The 16,395-nt window shown below is 47.8% G+C and overlaps 1 protein-coding gene across 4 annotated transcripts in view; it reads left to right on the top strand.

Moving 5' to 3' along the window:
* dlg5a (discs, large homolog 5a (Drosophila)) overlaps nt 1-16,395 on the top strand; it is a 44,466-nt gene that overhangs the window by 19,090 nt on the left and 8,981 nt on the right. For 3 of the 4 annotated variants that reach the window (XM_076286201.1, XM_076286200.1, XM_076286203.1), the window contains 16 exons: nt 83-267; nt 1,086-1,211; nt 2,242-2,374; nt 2,824-2,951; nt 3,056-3,231; nt 3,402-3,505; nt 4,372-4,464; nt 4,887-5,912; nt 6,364-6,481; nt 8,268-8,415; nt 9,371-9,543; nt 12,073-12,162; nt 12,639-12,807; nt 14,558-14,720; nt 15,015-15,148; nt 15,994-16,158. In XM_076286201.1, coding sequence (XP_076142316.1) covers nt 83-267; nt 1,086-1,211; nt 2,242-2,374; nt 2,824-2,951; nt 3,056-3,231; nt 3,402-3,505; nt 4,372-4,464; nt 4,887-5,912; nt 6,364-6,481; nt 8,268-8,415; nt 9,371-9,543; nt 12,073-12,162; nt 12,639-12,807; nt 14,558-14,720; nt 15,015-15,148; nt 15,994-16,158 — 3,131 coding nt within the window. The remainder of the gene's footprint in view (nt 1-82; nt 268-1,085; nt 1,212-2,241; nt 2,375-2,823; nt 2,952-3,055; nt 3,232-3,401; nt 3,506-4,371; nt 4,465-4,886; nt 5,913-6,363; nt 6,482-8,267; nt 8,416-9,370; nt 9,544-12,072; nt 12,163-12,638; nt 12,808-14,557; nt 14,721-15,014; nt 15,149-15,993; nt 16,159-16,395) is intronic. The other variant, XM_076286202.1, reaches the window with a different exon arrangement.

Below are 16,395 nucleotides of genomic sequence, written 5' to 3'. Positions count from 1 at the left end.
TTGTCATTAAAAACACAGAAATCCTTAAACGTTTCCCAAGTGGAACATGCAGTCACGATGAGCTGATGTCTGACCCCAACAGAAACAGGACTCGGCCACTCTGGACATGGAGCGCGCCAACAAGGAGATGGACATGCTGCGCAAGCAGTGCGAGGCCATGAGCGCCGAGCTGAAGGAGGCCGTGCAGGAGGCCGAGGTGGCCAAGTGCCGGCGCGACTGGGCCTTCCAGGAGAGGGACAAGATCGTGGCCGAGAGAGAGAGCATACGGTAAATGCTGCTTCAGGTCACCTCTGTCCACTTTCCCAGGAGGGGATGCTGAGTGCTTAACCAGCACAGGCCTCATTGTAGACAACTGCGCACTTGGATCAAAGCACTATATATATACTCTAAAAGCCTTATGCAACTGCAGCCATTTATTTATTAATTGTTTTTCTTTGTTGTTCCTCTAAGTAGTTCACTGCAGTGTCTTTTCAGTCATAATTTAGTCAGTGAACTTGTGTCTGAGGCACTGAGTGTTCCTGTCCTGAGAGCAGTTTTGCAGGGCATGGCCCCAGGCCTGTAGAGAGTGCTTCTGTTGATGTTAAAGTAGCAGCAAGGAGATTTGGTCAGAATCTAGCCATCTATATACCAAAACGCAGCACAATTCTTGAAAACACCAGCATGGCATGCCACCTCATTTTATTTTGCGATATAGTTGATGGTGATGTGTTGCTTTTTAAAAAAAATAAATAAAAAAATTGCCGGGTGGTCTGACCCAGACCACAGTAGGACATAGTGCGAAGCCTCGGTGGCTAGATGCTACGACTGGTGTGTTTATGTCTTTCACATGACTGTATACCATGGAAACTTTGATGTCAGCAGACCCTTTCAAGAGAGTTCCATTATCAGCATCATAGTTGGCCCCACAAGGCTTCCGTTTTAACATTCCATATGTTATCTTAATGCAGAGGAAGTAGATTGGGAACCAAATAGAATGTTCAAGCATTGTTTTTGTTTTTATTGTTGAAAGGGTCTATAAAAACATGCTTGAAAAGTGGCGGATTGCTGCATTCTGTCCCTTTAAGTGTTTCTGTGCTGGCTTACAGGACTCTGTGTGATAACCTGCGCAGAGAGCGAGACCGCGCTGTCAGCGACCTGGCCGACGCCCTACGCAACCTCGATGATATGAGGAAGCAGAAGAACGATGTCTCGAGGGAGCTCAAAGAGTTCAAGTATGTCAGAACTCGTGTTGTGTGTCTTCCACTCTTTCTCTCTTATCTCTCTTTTTATCTTCCCCTTCGCTTGTTGAATTGTATCCCAGCATTAAACTTTCATCACATGGATTTATCACCTTTCACTTCATCTCATAAAAAGCACAGCCTGCAATACCACTCCCATGTTTTGATTCCTCTGGTAGTACACTGCTAGACGGCGATTCCTACTGAATGAACCCCACCAGGCCATAGTCGTTGTGGTGTGCTGGGGCTTCTCTGTGGAGCTGGAGATCAGCTGCAGCTGGAGCTGGACCAGCCACCTTCTCCTGGCAGCACGTCAGCGTGTTCAGATTAAATCTGTAATCCCAAAACACACCCATGCTCCTGGCTACACCGCCACAGTCGTCTCTGGCTCCACTTGCCATAGTGCTGAATGGTGAACCCACACGCCCCCTGGTGGCGTCAAGGGTGTGTGCTAGCAGTGGGGCTTTCTCAAAGATTAAAGATACCCTCCAGGCCTAGTTCACAGCGAGGTGATCCACCCACTGTTTGTGCACATTCACTGTGCATGTGTATGCAAGTTTTAAAGCACTGGTTCAGGGTCAGAAGAGGGTAAAATCCATTCATGTTATTTATTCATTCAGCAGAAGCTTTTATCCAAAGAGACTTTAAGTACAGCACATTTTAGTGGGTTTGTTCCTTGGGAATAAAACTACTTGAGGCCCAAAGATAAAATGAGTTTTGTTCATTTCATGCTTCAGCAATTTATCGATGATAAACACTTTTGAAGGGACAGAGAAATAAAGAGACCTATAACAATTCTTTGTTGTCGATTTTTGTCGATTTGTGTCATTTGGAGATATTAACACCAAAATATCTACATGCGTCACATTCTTAAGTATACCGAAACCCTAACAGGGAAGCTACACCAGGAGCGTTACTGAAGCGTTCCGTTCACGATGCGTATTTTTCCAATAGTTTGTTGATGTAAATATGTGTTGTGTGTGTTATGTGAATGATGTTGGCATGTGTGTGCACTCGCTTGTAGAGAGAAGATGGAGAGCCAGCTGGAGAAGGAGGCTCGTTTCTGCCAGCTGATGGCCCACAACTCCCACGACTCTGCCATTGACACGGACTCCCTGGAGTGGGAGACGGAGGTGGTGGAGTTTGAGAAGGACCGGGTGAGTGCCACTGGAGACTGTAAAAATACCCCTGTAAATATCCGTTTGTCATGTTGCCTTCACACTTCTGCTTGGGGTCTCCTGGGTATGCTAGTTGCTAAGCAACTTTATATGGCAACACTAACAAGTGCCTGAAGAGCCAGATTCAGATGAATGAGTCAAAGGAAGATAGTAAATATAGAAGTCGTCCACTATTCTAATCCCATATACTTTTTGTCAAATCCAGCAAATTGATCTGGATACATAGCCATTTGTACAGCCAAGAAGTCATTGTAGCTCATTCTTCATCAAGCCTCTCTGGTTAATGTATTTGAAAAGAGAGATGTGTCTTCGCTCTTATTTGATCAACATCAGAATGTAATGTAGGGATGATGTATTAGTCGGAACGATCATATTCTATCACCGCAGAGCAGTGTCCTCATTTGCCTTTGGTCTTTATTTGGGTGCAGGATGACATGGACTTAAAAGCACTTGGGTTTGACATCGCAGAAGGGGTAAACGATCCCTATGTACCCGGGGATTGTGGGATATTTGTGACCAGGGTGGACAAAGGCAGTATTGCAGATGGGAGGCTAAGGTATCCTGTCGCTTCTCTAATCCTAATTAAACAGCATTATGTCTGAATGATTGTGGTGTACTTTGTTTTGTTTGTGCTCATGAGATGTACCTTGTCATCTTTAGGGTGAACGACTGGCTGCTAAAGATCAATGACGTCGACCTGACCAACAAAGACAGAAAACAGGTCATCAAAGCCGTGCTCAACGGCGGTGGGGTCATCAATATGGTGGTGCGGCGGAGGAAGTCCCTGGGCGGAAGGCTGGTCACCCCAGTGCACATAAATCTCACCGGACACAAAGGTATCACTTTCCATCCGTCCGCTGTCTGCGAGCCTCATTGTATTAATCTGTCTGGAGTGGGCATACTCTTAGCTCTGGTCATTAGTCTTCGGTCTACAGTGATTTTTTTTATTTTTTATCTCTGACCTTTTTAAAAATTTTTTTTATCTCTGACCATCTCTCCCCGCCAGACTGTGGCATCGTGCTGGAGGGCGGAGTGTTCGTGACCACCATCGTGCCAGGGAGCCCAGCTGCCCGCGAGGGCTCGCTCACTGCAGGAGACCGACTTCTAGCTGTGAGTTTCCCACGCTCACTGTTGGGCATCTGTACTATATATATATATATATATATATATATATATATATATATATAACCAGAGATGCAGTCAGTTATACATATCCCGCCTGTTTAGCACAATATATACTTTGCCACGCTCACTGTTGGGCATCTGTACTAAATATATATAGCCAAAGATGCAGTTGGTTATACATATCCCGCCTGTTTAGCACAATATATACTTTTCTTCAAGAGGGATAAAGAGTCCTCTGCCACTAAGCCCTGACCTTAACTTAATTGTGGCCCTCCAACTGCGCTATCATTTTAATCCTGCTCCTTACTCATAATGGCTGAGTGGCATTTATGCCTCCCAGCCACATTTAAAAGCAAGCGCTTACTGTAGTTAAGTTGTATGATACGCGATAGCTTTGCTCTTCGATGGCTAACGTGAGGAACATATGTCTTTGCAGATCTTAATCGCCAGAGAGGGTCAAGTTCTCTAAAGCCTTCTGTGGATGCTGATCATAACTGATGACATTATTAGTTCCCTTCTCACACATAATGTGTGGAAACTCAAAGCAATGTGACTGTGACATGAAAAGGAATAGCAGGTGCTGTGAATGTCAGGCTGAAATGTAGACTGTATCTGAAAGTAGAAATGTGAAGAGTTCATTGGATGGGTGACCTATTTTAGAATGTTGCAGTGGGGGGGGGGGGGGGGGGGGACACGCGTTGCTTCTCCAGGCTAGTCTTGGCATCTTTAACTCCTGCTCATGCTTATTGTGATGGAAATTTGGGGACCTGAATAGTCCCCCTCATACTTTTTTTCTTTGCTCTTCTCTCTCTCTTTTGAGAAGTTCTGACCTACATTTCCCCGTTCCCCAGATAAATGGCATCGCACTAGATAACAAATCACTGACTGAATGTGAGGCTTTGCTGAGGAGCTGCAGGGACTCTCTCAGTCTCTCCCTCATGAAGGTGAATTTTTAACGAACCACACTCTCTTATTTCTCTCTCTGTTTCTTTCTCTCTTTCTCTCTCTTTCTCTCTCTCTCTCTCTCTCTCTTTCTCTCTGTCTCTTTGTGTGTGTTTCCTCATGTTAATTTCACTATGTAGGCCCCCTACCAGAAATAGCACATTTTTGTGAAGATTTGGTCCTTGATGTATGACAGTTTTTGAGCTTTCTATTAGTTTGGTTGGATCACTTCATCTCACTTTCTATCATCTGATGGCCAGTGTTTGTGCCAGTGTCTCATCTCATCTCAAGTGTCTCATGTCATCATTTCTCAGCTTCATACTTGTGTGTTAGTGCAGAAGGAATTGATCTGTCTGTGTTTACATGTACAGTATGTTGTATTCCTGCTGGAGCCTTGGTCTAATGACGTGCTCCTGTAACTCAGTTTTTCCCTCAGAGCTCCTCTGGGCAGAACATCTTTGAGAGCCTGAGGGAGGTGGAGAAGTCCAGCGGGCGCCTGCTGATGGCCGAGGTGCACTCGCGCAACAGCCGCAACCTCAAGCACAACAGCTCCACGCAGACGGACATCTTCAGCGGCGAGGCAGCGAGCGTGGGCGCCGAGCGGCGGAAGGCCCGAGGCGTCGAGACGGACGAGGCGGCGCCGGCCTACCCCACGGAGCGCAAGCCCTTCCCCTCGGCCGCCGTGTCCGTGCACCCCAACTCGCTGCTGCGGCCGTCCTCCGAGCTGGGCCCGCCGCGCTACCCCAGCGCCTTCCAGGAGTGCTGCTATGCCCGCCTGGAGCCCGCCGCCGGCCCCGGCGACTGCGTCACCGTGGAGACCACGCTGGAGCGCAAGCACAGCGGCGGCACCTGGCCCAAGATGGTGGTGGCGGGCGGCGGCGTCGGCGGGGGCGGGCCCGTGTCCGTGTCGTCGGACGCCCCGGCGCAGCTGTCCATCTTCAAGTCGCCCAAGCAGCGGAGGCCCATCTTCGACGACGTCTTCAAGTGCCCGCCCGACGCCGCGGTCCCCAAGCTGCCGGACTACCGGTCCTCCCCGCCTCCTCCTCCTCTCCCTCCTCCTCCTCCGCCTCCGAACGCATCCACCCAGCTGACCTCCCACTCCCCGCAGCCCTCCAAGCTGGACCCTCCGCCCCTCCCGCCGATGCCGCCCGCCCGCACGGACTCCTTCAAGTTCAAGCACAAGCCGCAGGGCAGCTCGGCCTCGGACTCCACCATCACGGAGCCCAAGCCGGACGAGCGGAGCCTCAGCCTCAGCCTGAGCGTCAGCGGCAGCGGCGGCGGCCCGCACAGCTTCAGCGAGGCCAAGCCCCTCGCCTCCCGCAAGTCCTGCGAGGAGGACATCGGCCGGCCGCGGCGCGAGGAGCCCGAGGTCAAGCGGCCGCGGCCCAAATCCGCCCCGGCGCTACGCCGCAGGATGACGCCGCAGACCATCGCCCTCCCCAGCTTTCAGGTGCGATAAAGAGCCCCTAACTCCCCAACGCCTTTCTCTTCTTCTCTTTCTCTCTATCCCTCCCTCCCTCCCTCCCTCCCTCCCTGTCCTGGTCTCACCGCCTGCCTGCTTTAATTAGCCTCTCAGCCAGAGATTGATGCCCCTCTCCGCTCCACAGCCCTGAGCCTGGGTGCAAACTGCTGAGCCATGCTCCTTGCTCTCTATGTGAGCTATTAAGCAGCAGATGCCGTTCTTTCTCCAGTGTGTCCAGCTCCTGCACTTATATAATAGCTGATATTTATTCACTCAGTCAGGCAGGTGCTAAGGCCTGCGGAAAATATACAATATATATAATATATACATTTGTCCTTGGTCTAATTATAGTATTTAAGGTATTATGATGCACAGAATAGTGAGTGTTCCACTTTGTGGCTGAGTTCCTGAGTGTGTTTGTGTGTGTGTGTTTCTGCAGAGATACTCCTGTGATGATCACTCAGTGGAGGTGAGGGATATGCTCCGGTCTTCACCCAACCGGCACCGGCACAGCGTTGGCTTTGTGCCCACCGTCTACAATGGCACCCTACCTCCCAGTGAGTCAGAGAGAGGAACTCAAGCACTCCTCCCTCCATCTCCTCTCTTTCTCTCTCTCTCTCTCTCTCTCTCTCGCCTTTTTACTTTGCCCATACAGTGTCCATCCAGTCAACAGATGGCTTTGACAGCGATGTGCAGGTCAATGCTGGCAGAAAGGCCCATTTGCCTCGCCTCATTTGATGCATTCTGAAGTGCGTCATATAGGATTTAGTGCATGCAGTGCATCGCGTGCACAACTCTTCACTGCAAGCTGTTGGTTTGAACCTTCACAGATGGGACAGTTTAATTGCATTTTTGATGGTGTATTCACCATATAGTGAGAGAACTTCATAAGCCATCTCCACACAACATCAAACATCGTCCAGTGCACAGCAGATATAATGGAACACCAGCAGGGTCTCTAATGATCTGGACTACCAATGTGGTCTGTTGTTTCACTAGTGTACTGTAGAACATTAGTCAACTGAGTCCATGAAATATGCTAGTCCAGTTGACCTCCATGAACACATTTCAGCAATTTGCCCATCTGATAATGAATATGTGGAAAAGTATGAAATAAGAGGCAGTAGATTTACGGTCTAGATGGGCCTCTTGGTGCATGTTGAGGCTTTTAATGCATTTGAGTTGCTTCTAAACTGACCGCCCTGATGCTTTGATTGCACTCTTGTGGCACTTAACAGGCCATTAACGGTCCTAAACTAGATGGAATTCACCAAGGCTGTGAACATCATGTATGCACATTATATTGCAACATCCTACCATGATTTGGTTATGTTGCAACATTCTACCTTGATTTGGTTATGTTGCAACATTCTACCATGATTTGGTTATATTGCAACAGTCTACCATGATTTGGTTATATTGCAACAGTCTACCATGATTTGGTTATATTGCAACAGTCTACCATGATTTGGTTATATTGCCATCATCCAAGTAAAAGCCCAGAAGTAAATGCATCAACAGTATGCATCATATACGTCATGTTACAGTCCTGTTGGTCATTGATTTGACATCATATGTACCAGTGGTGGTCATGAATTAAAAATAAATAAAGGATTCTGTTCTCTCTCTGGTGAAGGTAACAAAAGCATGCAGATTACCTTCCCTTTGTTTATTTGTAAACAAGTAGCTTCCCTGTGGATAGTCTTTTGTGCTGCTGGAGGCTGCTTGTGTGCCTGTGTGCACACACACCGACACACAGACACACACACACACACACACACACACTGTTTTATAAAGAAGCTCTATTTTTTACCATATTTGAATATTCCTCATTTGGAAGCCTATTTTCTGAGCCTCTTGCTCATCTGTGGTTTGTAGCAGCTGTGTGTGTGGATATGTGTGTCAAACATATCAGATTATAATGGAGGTGCAAATGGAGGTGCAAAAGGGACTATTCATAAATGATGTGCAATTAGGTAGAGTTATTTTTGCTCAAATGTAACCTCACCAGAATAAGCACATGATCTCATACATGCTATTTATTTTTGTTTTGATGTAAGATATCCATATGAACTGTTTCCTGTAGTTTCATATGGATATCTGTTTGTGACTGGTACAAATGTGGAGTTCTTTTTAGTATGCCTCCAAACTGCCCCTGTGTTATATTTGCTAAAGCAGCTGCAGATGAGGTGCAAGGTGAAATGATGAAATGGCTTTTAACAGACTGAAGGAGTGCTTATGGGGCGCAGGTTGTGTTTGCAACCATCTGATGGCTTGTTGGATTGGACTGGGCCGGCTCGGGTGCCGCCTGATTTATCTGTGCGCTCTGATTTATTCCTCCAGACTCAGCACATCGCGGCTTGGCGCCCTGCCCGGCCATAACGGCAGTCATGAGGAATCCGGTCTACACGGTGCGGAGTCACCGGGTCCACACTAATAACTGTCCTTCAGTGGCCAGCCAAATCTGCCATCAGCAGCACTCACACCCCAGGTAGCGCCCACCCGCCCGCCGCCACTACCTCCACCGCTCCCCCCACTATAAATATGTCAGGAGGTGTGACGTGCACGCACTGCCCCTCTCTCTCTTTCTCTCTTTCTTTCTTTCTTTCTTTCTTTCTTTCTTTCTTTCTCTCTTTCCCTCTCTGTTTCCATCTATTCATTGTGTTCTCTCTCTTTCTTTCTTTCTTTCTCTCTCTCTCTCTTTCCCTCTCTCTCTCTTTTTCCCTCTATTTATCGTGTTCTCTCTCTTTCTTTTTCTCTTTCTTTCTCTCTTTCTCTCTCTCTCTCTCTTTCCCTCTCTCTTTTTCCCTCTATTTATCGTGTTCTCTCTTTCTTTCTCTCTCTCTCTCTCTCTCTCTGTGTCTCCTCTGCCACCGATTCTCTCATTTGCCCTTCTTAAAGATAACGACAGGCCGTGCTGACGTCATGCGCTGCTTTCTGCGAGGCCTTAATGGCTCATGTACGGCCCCTAACTCAATAAGCAGAGCGTGTCAGCTGGCCCCTCTCACAGGCCAGATCGCAGATAACGGAGCTGCAGTGCAAATCAACAGCACTCTGCTCCAGAGCACATTTGCACTGTTTTCCCCCAGACACGGACACTGAGCCGTGTGTCTGTGTGTCTGTGTGTGAGAGTGTGTGCGTGTATGAGAGAAACTGTGCAGTGCTGACTGAATGTGACCCTAACACAGAGCCTCGAGGTGTGTGTGTGAGAGAGAGAGAGAGAGAGTGTGTGTGTGACAGAGAAACTGTGCAGTGCTGACTGTGACCCTAACACAGAGCCTCAAGGTGTGTGTGTGTGTGTGTGTGTGTGTGTGTGTGAGAGAGAGAGTGCTGTGCTGTGCTGTGCTGACTGATTGTGACCCTAACACAGAGCCTCAAGGTGTGTGTGTGTGTGAGAGAGTGCTGTGCTGTGCTGTGCTGTGCTGACTGATTGTGACCCGCTGCAGTCTCACCTGTGTGCCGTCCTGCAGTCCCCAGCACCAAGGGCGCCTGAGTCTGGACCTGAGCCAGAAGCAGAGCCACGCCACTGACCTCTCCGAGTCCTCGTCCCGCAGCAGCCGCTCCTCCCACACCACCAACTCCCTGCCCTCCGCTGCCCGCCTCAGTCAGCACATACACGGTCAGTACACACACACACACACACACACACACACGGTCAGTACGCACGCACACACACACACACACACACACACACACACACACACACACACACACACACACACACACACGGTCAGTACACACACACACACACACACACACACACATACATACAAACACATACACACACACACTCTCTCACTCACTCACTCACTCACTCACTCACTCACTCACTCACTCACTCACTCACTCACTCACTCACTCACTCACTCACTCACTCACTCACTCACTCACTCACTCACTCACTCACTCACTCACTCACTCACTCACTCACTCACTCACTCACTCACTCACTCACTCACTCACTCACTCACTCACACACACACACACACACACACACAGGATTGTTTAGGGTGTTAGAGAGAGAAGGAGTAAGCGTTAGTGCTATGAATGTTCAAATGGAGAGTCAAGCTTGTCAAATCCCTCCTCATGTTCAGTGTACCACGTCCACTCTCAGGTCATCCATACAAACACATGCATATGGTCCCTCTTGCGGTCACTGATAAAGCTGGAACTCGTTCTTCATTTCCTGAGTTCTGCTGTGAGCATAGTTCATCTCCAGTGATTGTTTTAATGCTTAAGCAGGGGCCTGTACTACGAAGAGAGCTTAACCTACCCAGATGTAACCCAGGGTTACTTTGTTAAACCGGGGTTGACAAAACCTGGTTATCTTTAGTGGTGTTAATCGGTACTACGACGTTGATTATGAAGTTGATTTGTTGAGCCGGGGTTAACCTCATTGGAGTTTGTGCGCGTTCACATAAAAGGGGCGGGTTGCAGCGCAAATCACCACTTTCAGTGATGACGCGTTCACCTTATTTTACGGATGAGGAATGCACAATTATTTATGACAAGTTATGAGGAATTAAAACCCACTCTACGACAAAAATCAAATACGTCGGCAGTGAACAAAGCAAGCTGGCAAGGCTGTTGGCAACGTATTGCAGATCCTAAATGCCTAAAAGTAAAGTTTTATTTCCACATGTTCTTCAAATACGGAGGATTAATAGCTTGCGGAATGTATTTAATGAGTTGAAATAATTAAATTACTTATTTTGAGTTCATAGAAATGCCTACAGATGCAACACAATTTAGAAGTGGGCATATAGATTACAGTAATAAGGATAATTGAATGTTTAAGTAGCCTCATTGACTGATTTAGTGTATGCCTAATCCTGTGAACATTTCAGATGCAACACCATTGCCAAACGCACATGGCAGCGGGTGAAAATGAAACACAAACACATTATTCAGAATAGTGGTTTATATAGTCATAGCTTGCATTAATATTTCTTAATTATGAAAACATGTAGGCCTATGCTTATAGCCTTCACTTGGCCTCTGTTTTACAGCTAACAAGAAAAAGGTGTCTTTGAACACTACTGTAAGGCACCAGAGTGTTTTACAGTAGCAGAGGAGTTGGCCATCGCAAATAATAGTGGAAGGCCGATTATGGAGGGGGTTGAGGGAGGCATTCGGTCGGATTCTGGTGCTGTGGAAATGTGTAGCCTTTATGTGCAGGGTACAGTATGACATTCAATTCAACAAGTTTGTTAAAATGGTGATTTTTATTTATTAGGCCTACTGTAGGCTATGTCCGATTTATTTTAGGCTATTCTTGCTCAGATGTTCAGCATATAGGCCTATGTCCGATTTATTTTAGGACATACAGTGTTCTTGCATCACCGATTGAATACATGAATGTCCACGTACGGGCATTGCTATGAGACGTCTTCCTAGATCATCTGACAAAGATAACGAATTCCCTCGGCTGACAATCTATATCTTCATAGAGAATATCGTCCGGGTAGGCTATATATATTTTCTGGCGGTCTCTAAAACCCCTTGCCCTGCGAAGAGAGTCCCTCACGATTTGCGCTCCAATGTCGTATGGATCATCCAGGTACGCCGACATGTCTCGGGAGAAATTGTTAGTGGAGGGGTGGTACTTATAAAGGGTGTGGTTAACGGAAACCTCGGGTTAACCAAGAACATAACCTGGTCGGAGCAGGTTTGAGATGCAGCGTAAATTGCCATGGCAGCATACCTCGGTTAAAACCTATCCACCTTTCATAGTACGGGTTAATCGGGAAGTTACGCCACACGTGATCAAGTTACTCTCGAAGTTACCCAGATAAGCCAGAAACCCCGCTTCGTAGTACAGGCCCCAGATCTATTTAAATATTCAGAATTCATAATTTTAGTTAAAAAATGTTTTCCTTTTTAGCAAACAATTTCAGACTAGGTCCAATCTGCAATGTGGTGAAGCTGTACATGCCCAGATAACCCTAGAGCTTTAGATCTTTTACAAGTAATAGATAAATAAGATTAGGTAAAATAATCATTCTCTGGAGCTGTTAGTATCCGAGTGGCCTTGATCATCTTAATCTTCAAAATGTGGTCTTGCTATTAGTGTATGCCACAGAGACAGCAAGGAAAGAGAAAAACATCGGAATATAGCAAATTAGCTTATACAATTACTGTTTTTCAGGTTCATCAAATAATGTCCAGTATCGCAATGAGAGGATAAAGATCCCATCCACACCCAGATACCCCCGCTCCATGCTGGGATCAGACAGAGGTATGTGCAGCAGTAGTGGCTAGCTTTTGGCATCACAAGCCATTCGCTGAGTGCCACTGCTACTTTGGGATGGTGTGATTGATGATGGATGAAGTTCTGTCCCACTCCTCTTATCTGCTCGTAGATTTTGCATCAACTGAAAAAAGTAATTCAGTCTGTCCAGGATGTATGGATATATTAGTTGTGGATATGATACATTGTCAGTTATATAACTACTCACTATGTGCAGGTGGCATTTATAGTGGCTATGTCTAAAACCATCTATAAGGAAATAAAACTACCTGCCGCTAACATTGTCTTGTTTGTAGTACAAGACCCTGCAGATCTCACTTCTGAGGTTTTTGTATTGAACACGGTTATGGCTAATTTCTGCTTGTGTGTGTGTGTATAAATATTGCCATTCGGTGAGTGCCACTGCCACTGTGGGATGGTGTGATTGGTGGTGCTATGAGTGAAGATGTGGTGCTCTTCCCCAGGCTCCCTGTCCCACTCGGAGTGCAGCAGTCCCAGCCTGATCACGCCGCCGCTGTCCCCCCTCAACCTGGAGACGTCGTCCTTCGCCAGCAGCCAATCGCAGGGCTCCATCTCCACGCTGCCCCGCATCTCCGTCAGTCCCGTGCCCGTGGTGGAGCGCCGCAAAGACCGGTGAGGAGAGAGGCGCCGTGCTGAGCCCCCCCCCTGGGCGCCAACAGCCCACAACCCACCATTCCCCCTGGTTGCCAGGCAACGGCACCCATCTCAGCCGCTCCATTTAGACACCTCTGCGCGCTTAGGCTCAGCGGGGAGAAAAACTCCCGGAGCTCTTAAAAGTGATCAGATTAGATGCAAACGCAATTTTATCTCCCTCTGTTTTTTCTGTCCTCTTTTAAATGTTCATGCTTGAAATTGATTTGGGGACATTGCGCAGAGAGAGATTTTGAAGTGGGCCATGTGCGTCACTTCTCCCTCTGCAGCATTCTCTCCACCATCTTCTCGCTGTGCTCCCATCCAAAACTTTGTGTCTCAGTCTTTTTTACATGTTTGTTCTGCTTTTTGTTTTTTGTTATTTCTCAAGTCCCTGGAGTCTGTCCCACACTAAATGAAATGCTGTTCTGTCTCTTTCCCCTCTCTTCCTCCCACCTCTCTCTCCTGAATCTTTCAGATATCTGTACCGTAACCGCTCCTTTCTGAGAATCCCTCTGGCTGCAAGGCCGAGGTTCTCTTCTCTCAGGAGCCTGAGGTTGGTTCCTGTCTGCTGTCTGCTCTCTGCTGTCGTACACAGATAGGGAGCGTGGCCTGTGGGGGGGTGGGGTAGAGGGGGAGGGTGGCCTGTGGGGGGGGGGGAGGTAGAGGGGGAGAAGTGCTTTGCTAGAGGTTCATTCCATGCCACTGGCTTTCCAAATTCTTGATAATCAAGCAAAAAAGCGATTCTTGGTTACAATATGCAGATTTTGAGCTCTTAATTGCTTAGTCTTCATATGAAGACATGCACATTCAGCAGTAAATATACCTACTTTTAGTTGTGTCTTGAAGCTATGGAAGTCTGGAAATCACCACAAATTATTATAATGATTTATTTAGTGTTGTTGTAGTACTTTTCTGTTAAAATGGGAAACATGACTGTTAATCCTGCAAATGTGGTGTGGTGGATTTTCTACTTTATCTGAGATGGGCTTATCACTTTACTCCATAACTACATTATGATTGATGGAGTTCTGTCCCACTCCTCTTATCTGCTCGTAGATTTTGCATCAACTGAAAAAAGTCATTCAGTCTGTCCAGGATGTATGGATATTAGTTGTGGATATGATACGTATGTCAGTTATATAACTACTCACTATGTGCAGGTGGCATTTATAGTGGCTATGTCTAAAACCATCTATAAGGAAATAAAACTATGTGCCGCTAACATTGTCTTGTTTGTAGTACAAGACCCTGCAGATCTCACTTTTGAGGTTTTTGTATTGAACACGGTTATGGCTAATGTCTGCTTGTGTGTGTGTGTATAAATATTGGCTTTTATGGATGATCTTGACTAAGTGCCTGACGCATGTGCGTGTGCGTGTGTGTGTGTTGTTGCTGAACTCACATGTCTGAGGCTCTCTGTCCATGCACATGTGTCTGAACCTCGTCCCCTGTGTTGTGTTGAGTGCTGCTCTTAAGATGGTATAGCGCCCGTATACCTGTTGCTTTCCCTGTGTGTGTGTGTGTGTGTGTGAGATCAGGCGTGGACCTGAGTGGGCTGCACACCAGAGGCCTTGTCTCCGTAGTGCTCAGTATGTGGCATGAGGGCGCCTGGCTTCTCTCTCTCTGATGTCTGCGCTCTGTGGTCGCGATGCACAGACACTCAGTCGAGTGGTGACGGGGTCCTGGGCAGTGCGCTCACTCACCTTGCTCTTTTTGTCCCCGCCTGAAGGCCGTACCTGGAGGAGCCGCGCAACGTCATCGTGCACAAGGGCGCCGAGCCCCTGGGCATCTCCATCGTCGGCGGCGACAACGGCGGCATCTTTGTCTCCAAGGTGACGGGCGGCAGCATCGCGCACCAGGCCGGGCTGGAGTACGGGGACCAGCTCTTGGAGGTGAGTGACGGCAGCGTGGCTGTCAGTGTGTCCACTGAGCCTGTCCACAGTGTCACCAGACACGGACACTTTAACCCTATAGCCTCTGGGGACAACGGGCAGGTCAACTGTCTGGTGCTCCGTTTCAACCATGCAGCGATGTAAACACCCTCTGTTAACAAACCCGCTTGACTGACCAAGTGAAAGGTGTGGTCTGTTGAGTGATTAACTTTAATGTCCTCTTCTCCTCCTCCTCCTCCTCCTCCTCCTCTTCTCCTCCTCCTCCTCCTGCTCCTCCTCCTCGTCCCCCTGCAGTATAACGGCATAAACCTGCGCAATGCCACGGAGCAGCAGGCTCGTCTCATCATCGGCCAGCAGTGCGACACCATCACCATCATGGCCCAGTACAACCCACACATGCACCAGCTGGGCAACCACTCCCGCTCCAGGTGCCGCACGCTCAAACCCTTATGTTTTAGGACACCTTTGATGTCCAGGGCCCTGTAACTCGAAAATCAAACGTAAATGTACAGTACGTGTACGCATGGCTTACGACCTCGTAAATCATAGCGATCCGGGTGTAAATGAAACTTGTCGAAAGTCACACGTAAGATGCACGGAACTTAAACTGTAACTCGAAAGATGAACAATGGAAATGTTGTGATAACTAGGGAATTAGCGTCCGTTTCCCCCTGACAGTGATGTTTGAATTTGGCTAACACTGTCTCTTCAGCTGCTTTGAACGCAACGAGAAAGCCTAAATTTACGGCTGAGGATAATGAAATTATCAAGCTGACGAAACGAAAGTAAACACTTTAAATAGCTGGGCGATGAGGAGCACGCAAGACACGACAATCAATGGCAGGAAACGAATTCTTGCTAAAATAACAGAGATGTAGATAATGCAAGACAAGGGCTGGCATGAGTGCAAGCGACAGTCATAGGTAGGCTATCCTAGGCTGTTCACTTACGTGTGGTCTGAGGCAGTCTTCATTTTTGTCTTAAGTTACGTTACACGTAGACTTGCGAAGCATTTGAGTTACACGCACATCTTTTTACAATAGCATTACGTAATGCGTAAGGTCTACGAGCAGCTAACGTGTGCTTCGAGTTACAGGGCCCAGGACCTATATGTTTGGTAAAATGTAACAAATATATAAACTAGAGAGAGATTGGTATAAACACAACAACCCACAGCTCTTTCAATCTGTTACACAGAGAGGAAAAGCACAAGTCCTGTTGTGTGTACCAGCCCGGTGTGTTCTGTACTAAAACTGCTTTGCGTTGACCACAGCTCTCGGCTGGAGCCCATCAGCACGCAGCAAACGCCGCAGGGCAGCGGAGCCACCACGCCGGACAACCACTCCGCCATCGACACCCTGAGCGAGCAGGACGAGGGCACGCTCACCCCCTCTTCCAAACAGACCACCCCCACCACCAGCCCCCACAGCTTCATCAGGTAGCCTCTCCGCTCACACACACACACACGCACGCACACACACACACACACACACACACACACACACACGCACACATGCTCACACACACACGCTCACACACACACACACACACACACACACACACACACACACACACACACACACACGCACACATGCTCACACACACACGCTCACACACACACGCTCACACACACACACACACACACACACACACACACGCACATGCTCACACACAC

Source organism: Alosa pseudoharengus, unplaced genomic scaffold (genome assembly GCF_046254945.1).
Source record: "Alosa pseudoharengus isolate Yale_2024_CS ecotype anadromous, Long Island Sound unplaced genomic scaffold, YU_APseudo_1.1 YU_APseudo_1.1_scf_15, whole genome shotgun sequence".
Classification (NCBI taxonomy): domain Eukaryota; kingdom Metazoa; phylum Chordata; class Actinopteri; order Clupeiformes; family Clupeidae; genus Alosa; species Alosa pseudoharengus.
The sequence above is the reverse complement of the archived record's forward strand: the minus strand, read 5'-3'. Positions and strand labels throughout refer to the sequence as shown.